At 38.5% G+C, this 25,077-nt stretch overlaps 1 protein-coding gene across 3 annotated transcripts in view; it reads right to left on the bottom strand.

Moving 5' to 3' along the window:
* NEO1 (neogenin 1) overlaps nucleotides 1-24,516 on the bottom strand; it is a 298,191-nt gene extending 273,675 nt beyond the window's left edge. For all 3 annotated transcript variants that reach the window (XM_036277171.1, XM_036277190.1, XM_036277182.1), the window contains exon 1: nucleotides 24,295-24,516. In XM_036277171.1, the coding sequence (XP_036133064.1) occupies nucleotides 24,295-24,421 (127 nt within the window). In that variant the 5' untranslated portion in view covers nucleotides 24,422-24,516. The remainder of the gene's footprint in view (nucleotides 1-24,294) is intronic.
* Between the last annotated feature and the right edge of the window lie 561 nt (nucleotides 24,517-25,077).

Genomic DNA, 25,077 nt, shown 5'->3' with positions numbered 1-25,077 from the left:
ACCTCTCCTCCTCTGATCTAATGCAAATCTATTTGTGTTCAGAACCAACCCCATAGTCTCCCAACCTTCCCAGAACCTTACAGCACTGCTTATTTCTTTTTCCTTGTATATTCAAACTACCCATTTCAAATAGGCTTCCACTGCCTTTTAAATATGCTCAAGTCTTCAAAACCATTGTAATCAAAACAGCCTGGTAATGGCAAAAAAAACAGGCACATAGCTCAATGGAACAGAACAGAGAACACAGAAATCAACCCAAGATATTATGAAAAATTAATATTTGACAAAAGAGGCAAGAGTATACAATGGAGAAAAGACGGTCTCTTCAATATGTGGTGTTGGGAGAACTAAACAGGTACATGCAAAAAATGAAACCAGTCTACCAACTTATACCATACATAAGAATAAGCTCAATATGGATAAAAGACTTTAAATAGTAAGTCATAAAACAATAAAAATCCTAGAAGAAATGTAGGCAGAAAAAACTCAGACATCACACGTATCAGAATTTTCACCAATATATCACCTAGGGCAAGAGAAACAAAGAAAAATAATAATAAATGGGACTACATCAAACTAAAAAGCTTCTGCATGGCAAAAGAAACAAGAATCAAAATGAAAAGGGAACCCACTCTTTGGGAAAGCAATGACACATCAGAAAAGGAGTTAATATCCAAAATTTATAAAGTACTCATACAGCTCAACAAAAAGTAGACAATCCAATTAAAAAATGGACAGAGGTCCTAAATAGACACTTCTCCAAACAGGACATAGAAATGGCCAAGAGACACATGAAAAAAATGCTCATCATCACTAGAAATGGCCAAGAGACACATGATAAAAATGCTCATCATCACTAATCATCAGAGAGATACAAATTGAAACAACTATGAGGTATCACCTCACATCTGCCAGAATGGCCGCCATCAACAAAGCATCAAACAACAAGTGCTGGGGAGGATGTGGAGAAAAGGGGACTCTAGTACACTGCTGGTGGGAATGCAGACTGGTGCAGCCACTATGGAAAACTATACGAAGTTTCTTCAAAAAATTAGAAATGGAACTGCCATTTGACCCAGTAATCCCACTTCTAGGAATATATTCTAAGAAGCTTGAAACACCAATCAAGAGAGAATATATGTACCCCTGTTTATAGCAGCACTATTTACAATAGCTAAGGTCTGGAAAGAGCCCAAGTACCCATCAGTTGATGAGTGGATAAAAAAGCTGTAATACATTTACACAATGGCACACTATGCAGCTGTAAGAAAGATCTCTTACCCTCTGAGAAGACATGGAGAAATCTGGAGAGTGTTATGCTAAGTGAAATAAGCCACTTACAGAAAGACAAGATCACATGCTCTCACTTGTTTATGGAATATAATGAACAAAATAAGCTAACAATCAAAATAGATCCAGAGACAAGGAAATAGGAAACAGACTGACAAACCTCAGAGGGAAGGAAGTGGGGAAATGTGAAGAGATAAACCAAAGAACTTATACGCATACATGCATAACCAATGGACACAGACAACAATGTGGTGAAGGCAGAAGCGAGGAGGAGGGAGTCAGTGGGGGAGAAAAGGAGGGGACATCTGTAATACTTTCAAGAATAAAGATAAAATAAACAAATATGCTCAAGTCTTGCCCAATAAGCGCACACACACACACCATTCTTACTAGATCTCAACTTCTATATTCAGTCATCCCATTCATAGTTAAAATTCTGGAACTTTTTAGTCTTCATTTCCTCCCTTCCCACTTTTCCCTCAATCTGCTTCCAAATTCCATTTAAAGCTCTTAGCAAAGTCACCAATGACACATGGGTGGCTAAATGCAAAAGACATTCTTCATTTTTCACAATACTTAATCTATAAATAAAATCTGATACTTCCATCTTTACCTACATGATCCACCCCTTTCCTGGTTTTCCTCCTACTTCTCCACTCACTTCTGTGTTCTGTAACAACAGCCCATCCTTCTCAACTCAACCATACTCTAAACACGTCTCACAAATCTAGAGTCCATATCTTCCACTACACTTGCCTCCTGGATAAGTCAAAGGCATATCAAATTCATTATGTCCAAAAATCAAACTCAAGCTCTCTTGCCCCTCAAAAACTGATTTCTTCCCAAAAAAAAGATACCAACATCCATCCTGCTACACAAACCCTAAAGAACCTTAGGAATCATGTTGGACATGTCTCTCACCTCAGTATCTAACCCATCACCAAATTCTATTTTATCACTTAATATCTACCCACTCCACAAACTCTGTCCACCTCTATCATCCTAATCCAAATTATCACTGTAGACTGCCTGAACTACTGCAACCGCCTGAAACACCATCCCTGCTGCCACCTCCAGACATACATATACACTTTTTTTCCTTGCATGTATTATAATGGTAAGATTATTTTAATTATCTTTTACTGAGGTTTCCAATTCCTTCAAGTTAGGCAAAGCACAAATCATTTGTTTATATGTATTCCTTCCCTATCTCATTTCCACCAGAGTGTTAACTTTACCAGGACAGTAGGTTTAAGTTTTAATCACCCTCATGGGTCCAACACAGAGCTTGGTATGTACTCAGTAAAGATTTAGTGAAGGAATTAGTCTGATTCACTGTTCGGAAGAAATAACTTTTTAAGTTTTTATACGTAAGACTTTTGGTTAACTTATTATTTATATTCCTGCTTCCAAAAGTTAAAGCAGTTAATAAAGCAAAACTAAAACTTTTTAAAAAGTATTATAATTTTCAATCTTCCAGATTACATTAATGGAATACAGTCCAAATCCTAATGACATTTCATAGTTGAAAAACCATTAAAAGCCATTAGATATAATGTGGTTATTTCCATGGAAAAACAACTAAAATAAAAGACTTTCAGAGAAATGGCAATTCTTTTCAACATTCCAAATGTTCATAGCTATAAAAAGTCATTCCTACACACAAGTGAATAAATAGCAACTACCAAACCCTATGCATTACATTTTACCTTGGAAAGGAAGTTCATTCTAAAACACTATTCCTTTTAAATTTAGAAGCAATATTCTGGTAGATTTTTAGTCAGCATGTAGAAAATATTTCTCAAGTTTTGTGAATAGGAAAACCTCACAGATGCTTCTTAAAATGCAGATTCTCAAGGCCCTGAACCACGGATTTTTATCTCAGATATATAATGATGCCCTGAAAGTAATGACTACACTTTAACAATCATTTAGGCATGTTGCCATTGGCTAAAGCAACCAGCCCCTGTGAGGATCTCAAACTAATCTTAAAAGATACTATAAACTATTGATGTTTAGGGGGAAAAAATTCTCCCATGATTAATTTTCATCATGAAATTATCCTGTGTTATGGCATAAAACCAATGCTCATTAAATATTTCTTGAACTAATGAGGTGAGTTGCACTCATATAAGTCATATGTACAGCTTGTAAAATCATACTTTATTTGCTTAATGTAATTAAAGATTTTAATAGTTCACAATATTTCACAAAGCACACCACTACTTCCATATGTTCTAATACCTGAACAAGTGTGAAAGCCACTACATTAAAAACTGAAAACCTGGCAGCAAGTGTACTTTGTCATATCGAATTTATTACATAAATAAAATAAGCATTATGTAAATAAAATAATGTATTTAATCTAAGATGAATAATATATGAAGAAAATTAAATTGTATTATGACAAAGCACTAGTCAGGAACACTCAATGTAATAGCTTTCCCTAAATTGTACTATTCTTGTTGGATGTAAAAGAAAGACAGCCAACTCTCTTTACAGCATATTTTATGTCTATGATAGAAATACCTTTGTTCTTCCCAAAACAGCATAATGAAGCTAGCCATTTTCCTTTCCAATCTACCCTTCGGCCCCAGCTGCCTGCTTTTCCCCAATTCCTTCTACTATATCCACTCTGTCAAACCTCATCCAAAGCATGATTTCCAGACTGGCAAACTCTAGATTTAAGGCTGAAGCAGATTCCTAATTCTTCTTTCCTTAAGTAGGAAGTTGCATAATGAATATGTAACACTTCTACTTTTTGTCCTACCTACCTTACTAAACTCTGAATTCCTTTAAAAAAAAAAAATCCATGCCATCTTACTTTCCATATATATGTGTAACATTTGAGTAAATTCAATCATATATATTACATAAACCTTTATTATATATGATCACCTGGACACAGAAAAAAACTGAAATTTACTATATAAAAAATTGAGTAACACTATCAAAATTATAAATAAGATTTTAATTGGAACATTTTCTACATAAAAACTATTATCAACACCTTTATAAATATTCATTTATATTCAACAATGTAACTAATGGGTTAAAAAAACAAAATCTTGCCCTGGCCGGTTTGACTCAGCAGTTAGAGCATCGGCCCGCGGACCAGAGTCCCAGGTTCGGTTCCCACTAAGGGCACGTACCTCGGTTGCAGTTTGTCCGCGGCCCCGGTTGGGGTCGTGTGGGTGGCAACCACTCGATGTGTCTCTCTCACGTGGATGTTTCTCTCTCTCTCTTTCTCCCTCTCTCCCTCCTGCTCTATCTGAAGATAAATGCAAAAATGTCCTCGGGTGAGGATAAAAAAAAATCTTAAATGAACATTGGTGTTTTTACTCTCTTAAAAGAGTTTCTCAGCCTCAGAGAAAGGTATCTCTGCCTCAAGAATAAGTACATAAAATTAAAGGACTTGCCCACGTCTGTAATCCCAAAGCCTAGCACAGCCCTGAAACAGAGCATTCAAAAAAAATATCTGTGGAATGAAAAAAAAATTTTAAATACCCCATTCTATCAAAGACAGCCTATGAGGCAAGAGTTAATTAGCTTATCAAAGTCCTTCAGTAACTGCTTAATTATAATCTATATGTACATAAAAGTACAAAAAATAATAATAAAACTATTATTTTTTTACTATTATTGAGTCAGACACCAAATTAAACCAATTGAAAATAAGAAAACATACACATTGTAGACAATCAGTTCAAGATGGCAAAACTGAGCTCATAAATTTAACTAATGCCCACCCAATTCTCCACCCCAATAGCATTGAAACCACCAACCAATGGAATTAACTTTTTTTTAAACCTGGAGAAAAAATGTGTCACCCACTGAAAATCACAAAAGAGTGACAGCAGTCTGTGAACAGAGAGCCTCCAAAAAAACAGGCTGCAAAGCATCTGGCTGCAGCATGAATGCTTCAGATAATGTGCTAAGTGTAGAGACAAGGGGCAGAGAAGAGGCTGCTACTCTAGCTCCACAACCAATTAATTGCCAGCATTTGAATGGCAAATTTTAAAGTTTCAGCATTTAAACACTTTGGCAGCAAACCTCCTTGCTTCATAGCAGTCTGGCTATATCTTGCCCCTTCTAACTGCAAACTACCAAACCAATGATCTAGCAAATTAAAACTATTGCAAATCTAAAATTTTCTCTCCTTTCAAGTAGACCTGAAACATCAGAACCCATATAAGTTCAAAACAGCCTATTCTCAACGAACAATAATGAGCACACAGACACCATCCCATCATCACAATTACCTCCCCAGTATACACTTAAAAGACCCAAAAGCTAAAGAAGTTATTGTTCTATCAACTAAAGTAAATTCTTTCCCCTGGAAAATTTACTAAGAGAAAGACAGAACTTTAAAACATCATTAGAGCCCTGGCCGGTTTGGCTCAGCGGTTAGAGCGTCGGCCTGCAGTCCTGAGAGACCCGGGTTCGGTTCCCGCTAAGGGCATGTACCTCGGTTGCAGTTTGTCCCCGACCCTGGTCGGTTGTGCGGGTGGCAGCCACTCGATGTGTTTTCGCATCGATGTTTCTCTCTCTCTCTCTGTTCCTCTCTCTCCCTCCCACTCTACCTGAACAAAAAATGGAAAAATGTCCTCCGGTGAGGATTAAAAAAAAATAAATAAATAAAAAACATCATTAGAATGCCCAACTGCAGAAGTCTCAACTGTAGAAATCCTGAAAAAACTTGAGAGTTCACCATGTATATGAATAACGGATATGAAATCAGGAAAGACTGTTAAGACTGCTTTCAGACATAAAACAACTGAATAATTTGTCAACTAAATAGAATAGGGGAAATAAACTGCAGACTACACATGATGAAAAACCAGACAAGCTGAAACTTTTCACAGAATGCAAATAAGAGAAAAGATGAAAGGGGTATTGTGAGAGTTCAGCTTCCAGGAATGACAGTGGGTGGTTCAGACCACTCTTTCACTGAGAAGAACTAAAAAAGCAAAGTACAAAATATCTGTGTGAGGGCAATCAAGGTAGTAAGGAATTAAGGGACCAAGATCCAGAAAATGAAAAATCCAAAGAGACAAATCTGGTATTGGAACTGTTTTTTGCCTAGAGGTATCTGTAGATTCTAAAGGTCACTGCTGCTGAAGAGGCTAAGAAGATGACCATAGCTTCTGCCAGATTCAAGGGTGAAAAATTAGAGTAAGAGTATACCAAAGACAGCAAGCCTCTTAAACTGTGAATTAGGGCCTCAAAGGGCTACATCAGAGAAGTAAAGGTAAATCCAAAACAATTCAGTTCATAAGGCCTGAAGTCCAATTTTAAATCATTTCAATCCCTGAATGTATTAAAGTGATCTGAGATTGTTAATGCCTCTAATAACCACATGCCAGAAGAGAAGCAAAGATAAATCCTTTCTGGGATAAGACAGTATCAATTCAGATTAACTCCATAATTTTTCATGCACAGTATCTAGTATTCAATCACAAATAAATAGGCACATAAAAAGACAACCCCCAAATCAGAAGAAATAATAGGCACATAAAAGCAAACCCGCATGGGAACACACATTATGGAATGGGTTGAAATAATACAGATTACAATATGGAGATTTTCAGCAGAAGCCTACAAACTATAAAAGAAAACAGAATAAAAATTACAAAACTGAAAAATACAGTAAATGAAATTAAGAAATCAGTAAATGGAGTGTTGTCTCTGTTTAGAATGTAGAAAGTCAAAAGACACTATTGCTATTATCCTAACAACCCAAACAGGGCAGATAAGCTATAAACACCATAGTTCTGAACCCATCAGAGTGATGAGGATCAAAGAAACCTAAGTAAACTAAACTCCAAATATTTAAGAGATAATAACCAAATCCTGGCTGGTTGCTAAGTGGTTAGAGCATTGTCACATGTACTGAAGGGTCATAGGTTCGATGACCAGTCAGGGTACCTACCTGGGTTGCAGGTTCGATCCTTGGTCGGGGTGCATACAGAAGGAAACCAATTAATATTTCTCTCTCTCCCTCCCTCTCCATTTCTCTCTCCCTAGAATCAATGAAAAAAAAAAACATGTCCTCAGATGAGGATTAAAAAAAGAGAGAGAGAGAGCGTGGCCAAGAACCTTCCAAATTTGATGAAAGTAATCATCCCCCAGACACAAGCAGTAAAAGGAAAATCACAGGTTGGCACATCACAGAAGGGCACTACATAATGTAAAAGAAGCAATCCAACAAGAAGATACAACCTTTGTAAACATTTATACACCTAAATATGCAAAGCAAATCTTGATGGACATAAAGAAAGAGATTCACAGTAAAAGTCAAGTAGAAGATTTTTTTTTTTTTTTTTTTTTTAATCCTCACCGGAGGACATTTTTCCATTTTTTGTTCAGGTAGAGTGGGAGAGTGAGAGAGGAACAGAGAGAGAGAGAGAAACATCGATGTGAAAGGAATACACTGAGTGGCTGCCACCCGCACAACCAACCAGGGCCGGGGACAAACTGCAACCGAGGTACATGCCCTTAGCGGGAACCGAACCCGGGTCTCTCAGGACCGCAGGCCGACGCTCTAACCACTGAGCCAACAATAGATTCATCTTCCAGACAGAAAATCAACAAGGAAACAATGGCCTCATATGATACACTAGATCAGATGGACTTAATTGATATCTTCGGAGCATTTTACCCCAAAGCAGCAGAATATACATTCTTCTCAAGTGCACGTGGAACATTTTCTAAGAAAACCACATGGTGGGACACAAAACAAGTCTCAATACATTTAAGAAGAATAAAATCATATCAAGTATCTTCTCTGACAATAAATGTGAAACTAGAAATCAACTATAAGAAAAAAACTAAAAACATACAAACACATGGAGGCTAAATAGAATGCTACTAAAAAAAAAAAATGAATGGGATAGCAATGAGATCAAGGAATAAATCAAAAGATACCTTGAGCCCTGGCCAGTTTAGCTCAGCGGTTAGAGCGTCGGCCTGCGGTCCGGAGAGACCCGGGTTCGGTTCCCGCTAAGGGCACGTACTTCGGTTGCAGTTTGTCCCTGGCCCTGGTTGGTCGTGCGGGTGGCAGCCACTCGATGTGTCCCTTCACATCGATGTTTCTCTCTCTCTCTCCCTTCTTCTCTCTCCCTCCCGCTCTATCTGTACAAAAAATGGAAAAATATCCTCGGGTGAGGATAAAAAAAAAATTGTTAAAAAAAAAGATACCTTGAAACAAATGAAAATGAGAACACAACAACCAAAAATCTATGTGATACAGTGAAAGCAGTCCTAAGAGGGAAATTCGTAGCATTACAAGCTATCACAAACAACAACAACAAGGAAACCTCAAATAAACAATCTAACTTTACACTTAAAGGAAACTAAAAAAGAACAATAAAGCCCAAAGTGAGTAGAAGAAAGGAAATAACAATCAGAGCAGAAGTAAACAAAATAAAGTCTAAAAAAAATACAAAAAGATTAATGATACCAAGAGCTGGTTTTTTGAAAAGATTAAACAATATTGACAAACCTTTAACCAGAATCATCAAGGAAAAAAAAGAGAGGATCCAAATAAATAAAACCAGAAATGAAAGAGAAGTAACAACTAACACCAAAGAAATACAAAGGACTGTAAGAAAATATTACAAATGACTATATATATGCAAACAAATTTGACAATCTGAAAGAAACAGAAAAATTCCCAGAAACAGCCCTGGCCAGTGTTGCACAATGGTTACAGCATCAGCCCACGCACTGAAGGGTCTCTGGTTCAATTCCAGGTGAAGGGCACATACCTGTGCTGCAGGTTCAATCCCCAGCACCAGTCAGAGTTCATGCAGAAGGCAACCAATCAATGTGTCTCCCTCACATGGATGTTTCCTTCTCTCTCTCTCTCGTTCACGCTCGCGCTCGCACTCACGCTGTTGCTCTCCTCCCCTTCCCTCCTTCTCTTCCACTCTCTACAAAATCAATGGAAAAAGTAACCTCAGGAGAGAATTAACAACAAAATTCCTAGAAACATACAATCTTACAAAACTGAATCAGGAAGAATGAGAAAATCTAAATAGCCAGATTACAACTAATGAAATTGAAGCAGTAATAAAAATAATTCCCAACAGCCCTGGTCAGTTTTGCTCAGTGGTTAGAGCGTCGGCCCATGGACCACAGAGTCCCGGGTTCAGTTCCCACTAAGCACATGTACCTTGGTTGCAGTTTGTCCCCAGCCCTGGTTGGGGTCGTGCGGGTGGCAACCACTCAATGACTCTCTCCCACATAGATGTTTCTCTCTCTCTCTCCCCCTTCCTCTCTCCCTCCCACTCTATCCGAAGATAAATGCAAAAAAAATGTCCTCGGGTGAGGATAGAAAAAAAAAAAAGTAGCAATTCCCAACAAAGTCCTGTACCAAATGATTTTAGAGGTAAATTTTACCAAACATTCAAAGAACTAAATCTAACCTTTCAAACTACTCCAAAAAATTCAAGATAAGGGAAGATTCCCAGCTGATTTTATAAGACCAGAATTACCTTAATTTTAAAACCAGATAAAGACAATACAAGAAAGAAAATTATAGGCCAGTATCCCAGATGAACAGATACTAAAATCCTTAACAAAATATTAAGAAACCAAACCCAGCAAATCATTAAAAAGATCATGCCCTGGCCGGTTTTGCTCAGTGGTTAGAGCATTGGTCTGCAAACCAGAGTCCCAGGTTCAGTTCCCACTGGGGGCATGTGCCTCGGATGCAGTTTGTCCCCATTCCTGGTTATAGTCGTGTGGGTGGCAACCAGTCAATGTGTCATGCAGATGTTTCTCTCTCTCTCTTCCTCTCTCTCTCCCTCCCACTCTATCTGAAGATGAATGCGAAAATGTCCTTAGATGAGGATTAAAAAATAAATAAATTTTTTTTAAAAAAAAGATCATACACCATGATCGAGTGGGACTTATTCCAGGGATACAGGATTAGTACAATATCCACAAATCAATAAACAAGATACACCACAAAAACAAAATGGATAAAAACCACATGCTCATATCAACAGAAAAAGCATTTAATAAAATCCATCACCTATTTATTATAAAAATCCTCAGCAAGGTGGGAATAAAAGAACTATACCTCAACTAACAATGACCATATATGACAAACCCAGAGCCAACATCATACTCAATGGACAAAAACTACAAGCGTTTCTCTTAAGATCAAGAATAAGGCAGGGATGTGCACTTACACCATTCTTATTTAACATAGTACTAGAAGTCCTAGCCACAGCAATCAGAAAAGAAAAAGAAATAAAAGGCATCTAAATTGAAAAGGAAGAAGTAAAACTGTCCTTATTTGCAGATGACATATTGTATATAGAGAACCTATAGAAAACCCTCAAGAGTCCATCAAAAAAATACTAGAACTGATCAATGAATTCAGTAAAGTAACAGGATACAAAATAAACATCCACAAATGAGTTGCATTTTTATACACCAATAATGAACTATCAAAAAGAGAAACTAAGAAAACAATCTCACCCTGGCTGGTTTGGCTCAGCTGCTGGAACTTCATCCCGCAAACTAGAGGGTCTCGGATTCAATTTCTGTCAAGGTCATGTACTTGGGTTTCAGTTCGATCCCAGTCCCCGTCGGTCATGCAGGAGGCAACCAACTGATGTGTCTCTCTCTCCCTCCCTCCCTTCCACTCTCTCTAAAAATCAATAGAAAAATACCCTTCGGTGAGGAATAACCGAAAAAAAAAAAAAAAAATACATTCAAAATTGCTTCAAAACAAATCACCTAGGAATAAATTTAACAAAGCATGTAAAAGACCTGTACTCAAAAACTTTTAAGACACTGAAGAAAGAAAGTGAAGAAGACACAAATAACTGGAAGCATATACCGTGTTCACAGATGGGAAAAATTATCACTAAAATGTCCGTACTACCAAAAGCAATCTATAGATTCAATGTAATTCCTATAAAGATACCAATGGCATGTTTCACAAAACTAAAAACAAAATATCCCAAAATTTATATGAAACAAAAGACCTTGAATAGCCATAGCAATCTTGAGAAAGAAAGAAAAAGTTGGAGGAATCATACTACTTGATATCAAACTATAGTACAAGGCCACAGTAATCAAAACAACATGGTACTGGCAAAAAAAAAAAAAAAAGACACAAAAATCAATGGAACAGAATAGAGAGCTCAGAAATAAATCTACACCATTTGGGTCAATTAATATTTGACAAAGGAGGCAAGAACATACAATGGGGCAAAGACAGTCTATTCAATAAATGGTGCTGGGAAATTGGATATGGGCAAAAAAATGAAACCAGACCATCTTCTTATACCATTCACAAGAATAAACTCAAAATGGATTAAAGATTTAAATGTCACACTCAAAACCATAAAAATCCTAGAAGAAAACATGGGCAGTAAAATCATGAACATTTTTTGTGGCAATATTTTTTCTGATAAACATCACCTTGGACAAAAGAAACAAAAGAAAAATTAAACAAATGGAACTGTATCAAACTAAAAGTTTTTGCACATCAAGGGAAACCATCAACAAAATGAAAAGACTGAATGGGAGAACATATTTGCCAATGACACATCTGATAAGGATTTAATATCCAAAATGTATAAAGAACTCAGCAGTTAGAGAGTTGGCCTGCGGTCCAGAGAGACCTGGGTTCGGTTCCCGCTAAGGGCGCGTACCTCGGTTGCAGTTTATCCCCAGCCCTGGTTGGTGGCGCAGGTAGCAGCCACTTGATGTGTCCCTTTCACGTCGATGTCTCTCTCTCTCTCTCTCTTTCTTCCTCTCTCTCCCTCCCACTCTAGCTGAACAAAAAATGGAAAAAAATGTCCTCGGGTGAGGATAAAAAAAAAAAGAACTCATACAGCCCGGGCAGGTTTGGCTCAGCGATTAGGGCACTGGCCCACGGACCAGAGAGTCTGGGTTCGGTTTCTGCTAAGGCCACATACCTCAGTTGCAGTTTGTCCCCGGCCCTGGTTGGGTCGTGTGGGTGGCAACCACTCGATGTGTCTCTCTCATGTGGATGTTTCTCTCCCTTCCTCCCTCTCTCCCTCCTGCTCTATCTGAAGATAAATGCAAAAATGTCCTCGGGTGAGGATTAAGAAAAAAAAATTTCCTTGGGTGAGGATTAAAAAAAAAAGAATCAACCAATGAATGCATAAATAAGTAAAACAACAAACTGATGTCTCTCTCTCTCAAATCAATAAATATAAAAAAATAAATAAAATTTATGCAATGGTTAATATTTTTATTTTATTCTGTGTTCTGAGAAACATTTTCTGTTCTATTGCATTATTTCAAATAAAAATCCAGGAGTTCATTTGAAAATATAAAAATGAAACTTAACTAAATACTCCAAACTAAACAAATCCTTATCCTTCTCAACATAAGCTCACTCATTTAACAATCTAATTATACACAGCCATCAGATAATATATATATACCAAATTATATAAGCAGTGTCTAATTTTCATGTATCTTTAGCTAGCTTCTCCTCATTTATAAGAGTAATAAAAACAATTTATACTTAATGAGTGATTAAGATAAACCAAGCTCTGTTCTAAGCATGGACACACATTACCTCATTCATTGTTTACCTCAGCCCAGTAGGGTAGTAAGTTACATGTGTTATTTAAAGTAAAGAATTACTCAGAGTTGTGTTTGTAAGCCTCCTCTCTCCCTGCCTAGCACTATAACCCACTGCATGCATGGAGGAGTAAGGGAAAAGAACCAACAGTACTTGAGCACTATCCTACTTATTCGTATGTTTCTGAATAAGATACCGTAGGTGAAATAAACTTTCTCTTTACTTAGCGCTGATTCTTATCTTTCTTCTTCTGCAGACAGAGTAATATTTCTTTCCTTTGGACACCCAACTATGAGTACATGTTCAAGTCTTTGCCCTAAGTTTTCTTTTTCTTTCCTCAGTGACATGATTCTGGTCACATGGCTTGAACTATCACCTCAATCAGGTAATTACTGAACGTACATTTCTAGCCAAAGATCTGGACAGATCTCCTGTCTGAGCCCTAATTCTATAATAGCTTTACAGAGATGTTCTGCTGGCATCTCAGGCTCAAGGTATCCAAAATTAAAATCATATCCTGTCCCTCAAACTTGTCTTTCCTGCTGCATTCTTAATTCACTTTCCACTTTAAACCATCTCAGTACCTTGAGCCAAACTAATATTCAAGTATTTGATTAATTGATCTTACTCTAAACCAAAACTGCTCATCCCTCTTGAAAGAATAACATGTTTCAATTACTATTGTTCAAACAAATCACTGAATAAAATATTTAACTTTTTCCTTCAAAATAGAACAGTTTGAAAGTTTATGAATCCATATCAAGTGAAAATAGCAGTGGTTAGCAGTCAGATAGGCAAACTGACATGATTACTCAAGTTCACTTCTCATTAAGTTAAAAACCATAAACAGCCCTGGCCGGTTTGGCTCAGCACTTAGAGCATCGGCCTGCGAACCAATGAGTCACAGGTTCAATTCTGGTCAAGGGCACGTACCTCAGGTGTGGTTCGTCAAAGTCCTGGTCGGGTCGTGCAGGAGGCAACAGTCAATGTGGCTCTATCACATTGATGTTTTTCTCTGTCTCTCTCTTTCCCTTCCTTCCACTCTATCTGATAGTAAGTGGAAAAATATCCTCAGAGATATCCTCAGTTGAGGAATAAAAAAAAAAACAAAAAAACACCATAAACAGCCATGGAAAGTTTGGACAGATACAGAGTTTTAATTGTTCCTACTTTTACTTATGCATTGCATATATTAATGAACCATTTATTCAAAAAAAGATATAGCAATATTAAGAAAAGATACAATGTAAATCAGAAACAATATAAACCATCAATAAAAACTTAAAATCACTGAACTCCATTCACCTTAAACTATAAAATTGAAAGAGATATACTTTTTTTTAACCTATCAAATTGGCAAAGGTGTTGACAAGGGTGTGAGGAAACAGGCACTCTCATTTACTGTTGATAGGACAGTAAATCAGCTTTTTGGAGAACAATTTGGAAATATCAAAAATTTTAATACAATTCCACATTTACAAACTTATTCTGTAATGTATTTGAACATGTGCACAAAGATGCCTGTAGAAGTGGATTCATAATGGCTGCAATTACAAATATGGGAGCAGCAAAAAGGAATTGCTTAAATAATGATACATCTATAAAATATCATATGGTTATCAAAACAGCTGTGATAAATTTATATGTACTCACATGAAAAGATGTCCAAAAACAAGTTGGAAAACAGTATGCACAGTACAACCCAACTTGTTAGTTCTGCTATATCTATCTATATATACATACACACACACACACACATATATACACACACAAACATGTATACATATATTCACACATATATATTAAATACTTAATTGTATATACAAAACAAAGTCCATAGATATTAAAAGTGGTTATCTCTGGGAAAAGGGTTGGTGTGTTTAGCTCACTTTTAATTTTACATATTGTTTAAAATTTTATGTTTTTAATTTTGTAAAAAAGTCAAACCAACTTTACCCAAAAATTAAAAATTCATATACATATCAAGGTTAGAGATGCTGCTAATAAAGATAAATTCCACGGCTAGAGGGGTAGGGACCAGCAGAGAAGGAACCCTGCCCTGCCAGGCCACTTCACTTCCTTTCCTATTCACATTTCCTTTTCTCCCACCTCAGGTGTCAACTGGACCCAAACTAATTTGAGGTGAGATGAGATTCCGGAGATTTCTGAAGGAGGATCGCAGACAACAGAAACTCTGTTATAATATGAGGTAAAAGAAAGGGCTGGGGGCAGACAATATCCATTATCAGTGATGGAGAGGAAACTCCTCAACCTGGCTGTGACAACCATTTCTGTTTAAGGGAAGAACTTTGTTTTAAATCTTTTTGCTGTTGTTAGGAGGTGGTCCCAAGTTAGTTTTTTTACCCACTTCTGATCAGCAGTGGGCTTAGAAATCAGATAATACCATAGTTTGTTAGAACTGCTTATGAATTAAAGGTACATAGGCTCTCCACAAGCACCTATGGACTCTGAGAAATGTATTTACTTTGATACACAGACTGAAAATTATGTCTTAATTTCCTAGTCTTCAATTACAATCTGGAGGTGAAGGTGCATAATGGTTGAGTTCTATGTAGGTGATGTGCTATTAATAAAGGGGTTATCGCCTAAGAAGTGTATACACATTTCCCCGTATATGTAATTATGTAAATTTAAAACAAATAACCCACCTCAAACTTCAAAGCCTTCAAGAATTAACCAAAAAGATCTCAATTTTTAGTTTTTACATCAAAAGTTATGCTGGGAATAAAAAGTGATAAATAAAACTTGTAATCTGTTATTCTGTCCCTGAATTTATAAATTATAATACTATTATCCTAATTAGACCTTATGTATAAAGATGTTATCTTGCCCTGGCTGGTTCAGCTTAGCAGTTAGAGCTGCGGTCTGGAGAGACCCAGATTCAGTTCCCACTAAGGGCACATACCTCAGCGGCAGTTTGTCCCCAGCCATGGTTGGGTGGGTTGTGTGGGTGGCAACCACTCGATATGTCCCTTTCACGTCAATGTTTCTCTCTCTCTCTCCCTCCCACTCTATCTGAACAAAATAAGGAAAAATATCCTCAAATGAGGATAAAAAAAAATGTATCTTAGAGATTTTTTTTTACTCATTCTGCAGCTGAAAAATATTCTGTATTCAGTTTCCATGCAGTATCATTTTAAAAACAATCTGTGCACAGGACTCCTCAGTAAGTTTAACTGGCTATTACTGAACAATAATAAATCCTAAAAACCAATACAATCAATCTCCAGATTTCCCAAAGACATGGAAGTAGCTGCACCCCCAGATGGCTCCACTATAAACATTCTCATCTACTCAAACATTCCAGTAATCATTTCACTTAGAGGAAATGAAAAATAACTCCCTCTGAGAATTCCAGTCTACTGACTTGGTAAAGCTAAGTAAGGATTACTCTAAAGATTCACAACTAAAATTATGATAGAAAACAGCACTGTTTCTTTTTCTTTTTTTTTTTAATTGATCTTAGAAAGAAGAAAGGAGGTAGAAAGAAATATTGAAGTGAGAAAGAAACATCCATCAGCTGCCCTGACCAGGGATCAAACCCACAACGTGCCCTAACTAGGAATCAAACCCGCCACCATATGGGATGATGCTCCAACTCACTGAGCCACAGTGGCCAGGGCAGCATTATTTCTTGATTAACAGTAACATAATGACCCCAGAATTTGTTTTTCCATCTACAGCAATAATGACATTTTGTTCCTCTAAATCAAGTTATCTATTATCTATGGGTATGTCTTATCTCTGCTATTAAACCAAGGCTTCCTAAGGATAGAAAACATCCAATTCATCTTAGTCGTATCTCCACAGTGCACAGCTTTGTGAATAATTAGCCCTCAAAGATAACATGTTTGCAACTAGCCAAAATTACCTACATTTTTAGTTTGGGCTATAGAGAACTGTCCAACTGACTGAAAAATTAAATTTGTGTATCCTTGCTATAAAACAACTTTAAAGAAGGTTATTTCTCATGATTATTTGTAAGAGGAAAAGTAGATACAATCTGAATTTCAAACTGCCCAACTGTTAACTCCTTACCAAGAAGAATACAAGTACTGATTTCAGTAAAATAAAACCTATGTAACTACTCTCTCCTATCTTTACAATAAGGAGGTCAAAGGGGAATCAAACCCCACTTATTTCAGTCAGATCTGCAACCTGGTCAGTTTACTTTATATTCCTTACAAGCCTAAGAATAAACAACTAATATGTCAAATAATAGTGCAACTTAAATTACAGTTGCTTAACACTTAACATTTATTTCCTGAAATCACCTGAAAACTACTTTACACATATAAAAAAAAATCATCATAATCATTTACAAGCAACTTAAAAGATTTTCCCAATCATACCCAACTTTACAACAGGGGGAGGAAAAAAAAAAAAAGATGTACAGTAACTTGAACTTCAGAGAATGACAAAAGATAATTCTTTCATCCAAGAACAGAAAAGATCAGTGTTCAAACACAAGATCTGAATAGAGGTCATTTAACTGAAATAAACCCAACACTCAATTTTATAGACATCAGAGATACAAAAACTCAGAGGTAAAAAGGACCTTTGAGATTACCTATTAATTAGGTAATTAACCTCCTTAGTTAACAGATAAAACAGAAAAGCTATAGGATCTGAATTTAAAATAATGGACTTAAGTACTCAAAGTCCACAATTAAAGGTAAAAATAGCATGAGAAAGTTATAAAAGTACTAGTCAATGATATTATTCTTTCTTTAAAATATTTTTACTTTATTGATATTACAGAGAGAGAAGAAGAGAGGGAGAGAGATACAGAAACATCAATAAGAGAGAACATCGACTGGCCACCTCCTGCATGCCCCCCACTAGGGATCGAGCCCACAACCTTGGCATGTGCCCTGAACAGGAATCAAACCAGTGACCTCTTGGTGCACGGGTCGACGCTCAACCACGGAGCCACACCAGCCAGGCGAATGGTATTATTCTTAATATCATTACAATAAGTGGACCCCCACATACACACAAAAATTCTCTTTTCACTAATAATCCCATGTGTGAGAATCCAAAATATAGATGGGAAAGACCATCATGACAGCATTCTTTATTACAGCAAAACACGGAAAACAACTTCAACATGCATAACAGCAGAATAAACCGTTAGAGGCAGTATGCAGTTAATAAAAAGCATAGGCTTTGGACCTGGAAAGACCTGGATTTGAATGCCAACTTTTCCACTTGAGAGTTGTGAAACTTATAGCAAATCACTTAGTATTTGAGACTCAGTTACCTTATCTGTAGAACAGGGGGATATTACCACCTTTCTCACAGGGTTGTATAAGGGATTAAATGCATGTAAAAGAGCTTGGCACAATACCTGGAACTCAATGAGTGTTCAATAAGTACTACTAGTATTGGCAACTATTAATATTCATTCACTGGAATATTATTCAAAAATTTTAAATAATAGTTACAGAAAATCTATATTGTTAAAAACAATCCTGCTTATATGTAAAAATAAAACTATACACACATATGTAAATACAGAAGAAAAAGTATGAAAAGTGGTTATGGGTTAAAAAAAGGAAATTTCCTGGTAGAACTGATAAAACATTTTACTTTATGCACTTTTATATTGTTTTACCTCAAACATGTATTTAAGTACTTCAAATAAATTCTTAAAAATAAGATGCTGATGCTGGGCCCTGGCCAGTTTGTCTCGGCGGTTACAGTGTCGGCCCGAGGACCGAAAGGTCACAGGTTCGATTCCCAGTCAAGGGCATGTACCTGGGTTGCAGGTTGGAACCCCAGTCCCTGCCAGGGTCATGTGGAAGGCAACCAATCAACATGTCTCTCTCTCACATCAAGGTTTCTCTCCCCCACTCCCAACTCTATATTAAAAAAAAAAAAAAAGGAAAAATATCCTCAGGGAGGATTAACCAAAAAAAAAAAAAAGATGGCAAAGAAGAAAAATGGCATAATGTATATAGTATACATAATATGTAAAGCTGTACATTCACCATGATTACAATGTAAAATCAATGTGCCATTTTGACAGTGACTAGAAATGTACCAAAATTATACCAAATCTAAATGAAATTGTTTTTATCTCTATTTCCAAAAATTTTGCTCAAAAAACTCTTTTCATTCTAAATGAATCCAAACTTTGGGTTCTGTTTTAATATCTTTCAATTGCTTGTGTTCCATGACAAAGTCAATTTTTTTAAAAACCATAAACACAAGATTTTTCCTCCTCATTTAGCTCTGTGGTCAATATGAACTTAACCAATAGTCATTTCCCTTGACTGTCCTATTGTTGAGGCAATTTTACCTAGAAGCCAAAACACCTACCAATGGCATAGTAAATATCTCCCAACCACAAAGAAGTCAGTAATAAAACAAAATGTTTGAAAATAAATACTATTAAATATGATAAAAAGAACCTCCACATGAGATTAATGTTACACTAATATTTTTATTAGCATAGAGAAAACTCATAAAGAGAAACCAACAATGAACAATTAAGCCAAGAGAAAAAATTACTTTTTCAAAAGAGTATATTTTAAAATTTGTAAAGAAATGTTAAAACCATTCTACAGTGATACTGCACTTTACAGTTTAAAAGCAATTTTACATGTCATTCTTATGACAACCCTCAAAAGATACTGTATGAGAAGGTGCAGAGCCGTAAATTATATCCCAAATCCACTGCCTCCATATCATCTCTATTTACTATCTCACATCACATTATTAATTTTCATAACTCCTTTGAGCATTCATCCTGGAAATCTATGAACTCTTTTATACCTCATCCTATTAGGCAGGCAGAGCAGGGCATAAGTCCCTGTATACAGATGACTTAGCAACATCAATGATCTTTCCAAAGATGACAAAATAAACACTAAAATTGCAGTATATCCCAAGTAGGATAACCAAACTCAATGAATGGATCAGAAAACTAGGGAGTGGCTAAAGGAAGTTAAGGGTGATTAATTTAGAAAGGAGATGAGAGTAACACATGCACACACAAATTTTGTCATCAGACACATGAAGGGCCATCATATAAAGGAATCAGACATGCTGTATGGCCCAAGCCAATAAAAACCAAAAGAAATTCAACATTCGTTCAATAGACATTAACTGGTTAATGACTCTGTGCCAGATGCTTATGCTCCATTAGGCATACAAAGGTGAATAAGAGAAGTCCAAATCCTCAGGAAGTTCAGATTTGTAGAGAAGACAAGAAAATTAGTGATACAAGATGAAAAGTACTCAGAAAGTTATGAGAACACAGAGAATGATGATTCTAATTATTTGGAGGAGCAAGCTAGCAGAGAAAAATTCACTGAATAGATGAGTAGGAGTTTCAAAAGTGGACAAGGTGGGGAGTGGCATTAACAGGAAGAAAGAGCAGTATGAAGACATGAGGCTCTGAAGTCAATCAGGAGTGGTGAAATATCAGGTACACATTAGAGGTGCCTAGAATATCAGGTACACATTGGGGGTGCAGAAAGCCAGTGATAAAGAACACAAAGGGCCTCACAATCTCCATGCCGAGAAGTTTAGGCTCTAACACTCAAGCTATGGAACTCTAATAAGAGATTGTAAGTAGGAGTGCCAGGCTCAGAAAAATATATAAGAAAGCTCATTCCAGAAGGAAGACAGACTTCTAAATAATAACAGTGGAGTTAAAGAGATTAATTATGAAGCCAATATTATTAGTCTAGGTGGAAATGATGATAAAAAGACACAGATTCAGATTTAAGAAATATCTAGGAGGTAAAAATCAAACAACTGGTTATGAGAATGAGGGAAAGGGTAGGATCCAAAGTGAATTCTAGATCTCAACTTGGTTGACTGGTGAATAGTGATATCCAGCGCAAGTAACACAAGAAGACAAATCCATGCACTCATTCAAACAATGTGAGCACCCTAGGCCAGTCTGGAGAAAGAGGATGAAGGAAGCAGGAGGGAAGAGGAACAAAGATGAATTTACCTTTGGTCTTGTGTAATGTAAGGTGTCCATTTAGTGAAGCTACTGAGTGGCATGTGAAAAAGAGTGAACTAGAGGAGTCATTAGCTCAAAGGGAGTAACTGAAGACAAATAGACTGTATAATGAGCTCAACTTTAGGTATCAATATTTAATGAGGGGGTGAAAGAAAAACAAATGAAGAATTAGTCAAAGAAAGAAACGAATCAGGAGATAGGCAAGAGAAAAAAATTCAAGGGTGGGGCAGGTGAAAATTAAAGTTAAATGTACTGCATAAAGCTAAGTTTACTAATAGAAGTTATTCAAACCAGAAATAGACTTGTAAGGTAATGAATCACATCACCAAGTAAATGATGAAGGCAGATATAGTTATCTATGCAGGATCTTGACAAGAGAATTCTTACCTTAAATGAGAAGTATAGTTATATGACCTAGGCAGTACACCTCTGCAGTCCAGGTCATGGCTAGCCTCAACACCACTATGATATTTCCTCAAATACTCTTTTGCAATCTAACCAATGAATGGGATATTTTGTTATTCTAATAAAAGTTTTGTTTGTTTTTTTAATTCTACTTACTTCATGTAACTAATAAGCAATCAACATTGGATTAAAACTTCTGCTCTTGGGTTACAAAATGTTGCTACAGAAAGTGTGGAAATAGCTGATCTAGTCTACCTAAAATCCAAAGTGATTTCAAATAAACTCTTAACCTTGTCTTCCTAACCGTCTTCATTCCTGCATCCCAATTCCACCTCATTACCATTCTTTAACCCCTTCACTGATTACAAAACACCTCATTACACATATCCTTTCTTTTTTTTTTTTTTTTAATCCTCACCCGAGGACATTCTTCCTTTTTTGTTCAGGTAGAGTGGGAGGGAGAGAGAGGAACAGAGAGAGAGAGAGAAACATCGACGTGAAAGGATCACATCGAGTGGTTGCCACCCGCACGACCGACCAGGGCCGGGGACAAACTGCAACCGAGGTACGCGCCCTTAGCGGGACCAGGGCCGGGGACAAACTGCAACCGAGGTACGCGCCCTTAGCGGGAACCGAACCCGGGTCTCTCAGAACCGCAGGCCGACGCTCCAACCGCTGAGCCAAACCGGCCAGGGCCACATATTCTTTCAGTAACCTGCCTTCCTTCTGTCTTAAAACCAGATTGTGTACCTAATTATTTCCAATCTTTCAACCACTGCAGACCATTTTCTATCATCAGTCCTTTTTCCTCCACCTCCTCAAGTCTATAGTCTGCCCTAAAGTTGAAAAAACACTCCATTTACTGTGTTGTCCCACACCCTATTTTCCTCCTTTTACTACCAAATATCTCCATTCCCCTACTACCTACTTACTGTAATGCCCTACAGAAATGTTTCTGAGTCTATCCCTCTATAAAATAATAAACAAATGAATAAAATGACATCTGATTTACTGACAGCTTTTTCCATATGCAACTTAGTTCTCAATTTCCTTGATCTCTCTGCAATTTTCCAGAGAACTGACCAACCCCTCCTTATTGCAGTTTCTCCTTTAGGTTCTGTAACTAGGAAGAATGGTTTGTGGAAAACACTCTGGACCAAGAATCAGAATATCTGTATTCTAGACCCAACTAGACTATTAATTAACTGGAAGTCTCCTCACCTCCACTCCTACTAACCCTTCAGACCTCACTTCTTCTGAGACACAATGACACACAGACTAGGTTGCCGCAGTACAAACTTGCTCAAAACCTATTCTTCTTTGCAGTGCTTATCAGGCTACTTAACTATATAAATAGCAGTTGAATGACTACCTTTCCTACCTACACAGCAGAATATAAGCTCCATGAAGGCAGAGTGCACATCAACTGAATTTATGGTGAAACAGAGGTTACAACCACTTCCTAGGAGACTGCTTACTTTTATTAACTTACATAATAAAATCACTAGCACCTTACTTTCAAAATTACTGACAAAATTTTAAACAGAAATTCCAATTACCTAAAACATACATAATATGATGAACTACATATAATATTTTACATATAAAATTAAGAGTGAGAAAGAAATTATCTTGCCATCCACAAGAATAGAAAGGACTGGATCAGTTACCTACATTTCAGGACCAAAATGTGTATTCTAAACCATATTTAGGCTGAATGCGCAAGTGTGAGTTTGATACTAAAACACTCTTGTTTACATTGCTGTTTAAATAAACCCAGTGGTGCTTCAGGGTTAAAGCTTTTAACACTGGCAAAAACCACAGCTAAATTATACTCTGCAAGAAAATCAAAAGAAAGTTTATCAGCCAAGTTCATTGCAGTGTGATTTTAAATATTTCACATAAATGGGGTTGGAGGAGTAATGGTTTAGTGACTAGAAGTTGTCACTGGGTCTGTTCAGATGACTTTAAAATGCAAAAGTTCAGATCAAGCAAGTAGGTGAAAGTTTTGTCAAGTTGAATGATACACCACCTTGGTCAAACAATGTAAACAGATTACATGCTAATTTCTCCTTCAAGTGCTGAGTGTGTCTTGTTCCTCAATTACACTGTAAGGTCTTTACAGGCAGGTTAACATTTTGTTAATTGGCCCCCATAAATAAACAGAAATGTAGGTGATTTCAAAAATCTGTGATATGTTAAAACCCTAAAAATGGCTTTGTGGCTAGATGTAGTTATATATTACCACCTGAAAACAATGTACAAGTACTTAAAATCCGATGCTTAGACAATTCCCTAGATTAAGAACAGTTAAACTATAAATAAGAGTTGTAATCCCCAGGAAAGAAGCATTTCATAACGGAAACACTAACAGATATGTAACCACTTGAAGCCTTTCTCCAAGGCGCCCTCTTCGATAAGTCACATTGGTTCTGAGGGAGTAACTGTGCCCCTCTGACACCCTTCCTTCCTCAGCCTTCAGGCTGCAACACCCGCCCCCCGCCCCCCCCCCCCCCCAGGAGTCCCTCCAGATCAGCCAGCGTTTTTCTAGCCTGGAAATCCCTGGCCAGGGAAGGCGGAGTTCAAGCCCCCCCACACGCCCCCTTCCTTTCATGAAAATTAATGAATTGGACGTACGATTGTTTATTAAATGAGGTGTGTAGTGGCCTCTACTGGTGCTTGTGTGAGCACAAGAATGTCCCACTCTTACAAGTGGGATGAGCCTTGGGGGAGGGGAGAAAGGCGAGGGGTGAACCTGCCTCCGGGTACAAAGCGCAGAACTAGACCCCGGAGCTCCTGCCGGACCCCGCGGCCGCCCCACCTGCGGGGGCGCCCCCGCCGGCCTATTTCACTCCCCACCCTGCGCGACCCGCTTTCTCTTCTGCAAGCCGAGCGCAGGCAGAGAAGTTCCTGCACGTTTCCCCCAAATCCTAAACAAAAACACCGCAACCGCGGCCGATGCGGTGCCCCCGCCCCCACCCCACCCCACCCCACCCCCACCCGGCCCGCCGCTTACCTGACTGCGGCGGGGAGCCGCTCCTGGCGGCCGCGGAGCCCGGCGCCCGGGGCCCGAGCAGCAGCAGGCAACAGAGCCAAAAGGAGGAGGTGCTGAGGAGTCGCCGAGCTCCCCGCTCCGCCGCCATCTCTTGCCCGCGAGCGGCGGCGGCGGCGGCAGTAGTGCCGTGGAGCCCTCGCCTCCTTCTCTCCGGTGCGCCTCAGCCGGTCGCCCGCTTCAAGATCGGCTCCAGCGGCCGCCGCCGCTGCTCCAGCCTGGCCCGGCCCGCGCGGCCCCTCTCGCGGGAGGGGAGACTTGGGGACGCCTCCCTCCTGCAGCGGGGCGGAGAGGAAGGAGAGCGGGGGGCAGTCAGTACATTCCCGGCTGTGGGGGGGGGGGGTCGGTCTCCAGGTTCCAGGCGCCGCCACCCGCCGCCGACTCCCGCTCCACACACCAGCGCGAGGGGGGCGGAGACCACGGAGGAGGGCGGAGGGGCCTGGGGACCGGGGCGCACACCCCCCGCGCACGCGCGCCTCCCTCGCCCGCACCCCTCGGCTCCGCGCACGGCCCGCCCCCGCTCCAATCCCAGCGGCCGCCTGGCGGGCCCGCTCCCCTCCCCCTTCTCCCCGGAGCTGCGGACGGGCGCGGGGCTCCGGGCGCGCGCCGGCGCTACTGCTGGCGTCAGGGAAACCCCGGAGAAGCGAATCCTCCTCGCGTGCGCCGTCTCCGCCAGACCCTCGGCGCCAGAAGAAATTGCCCCTGCTCACCTTCTGGACGCCTCTGGGTGCAGTGACCCGAGGCGAG

The sequence above is a fragment of the Molossus molossus genome, unplaced genomic scaffold (genome assembly GCF_014108415.1).
Source record: "Molossus molossus isolate mMolMol1 unplaced genomic scaffold, mMolMol1.p scaffold_m16_p_1, whole genome shotgun sequence".
Taxonomy (NCBI): domain Eukaryota; kingdom Metazoa; phylum Chordata; class Mammalia; order Chiroptera; family Molossidae; genus Molossus; species Molossus molossus.
The sequence above is the reverse complement of the archived record's forward strand: the minus strand, read 5'-3'. Positions and strand labels throughout refer to the sequence as shown.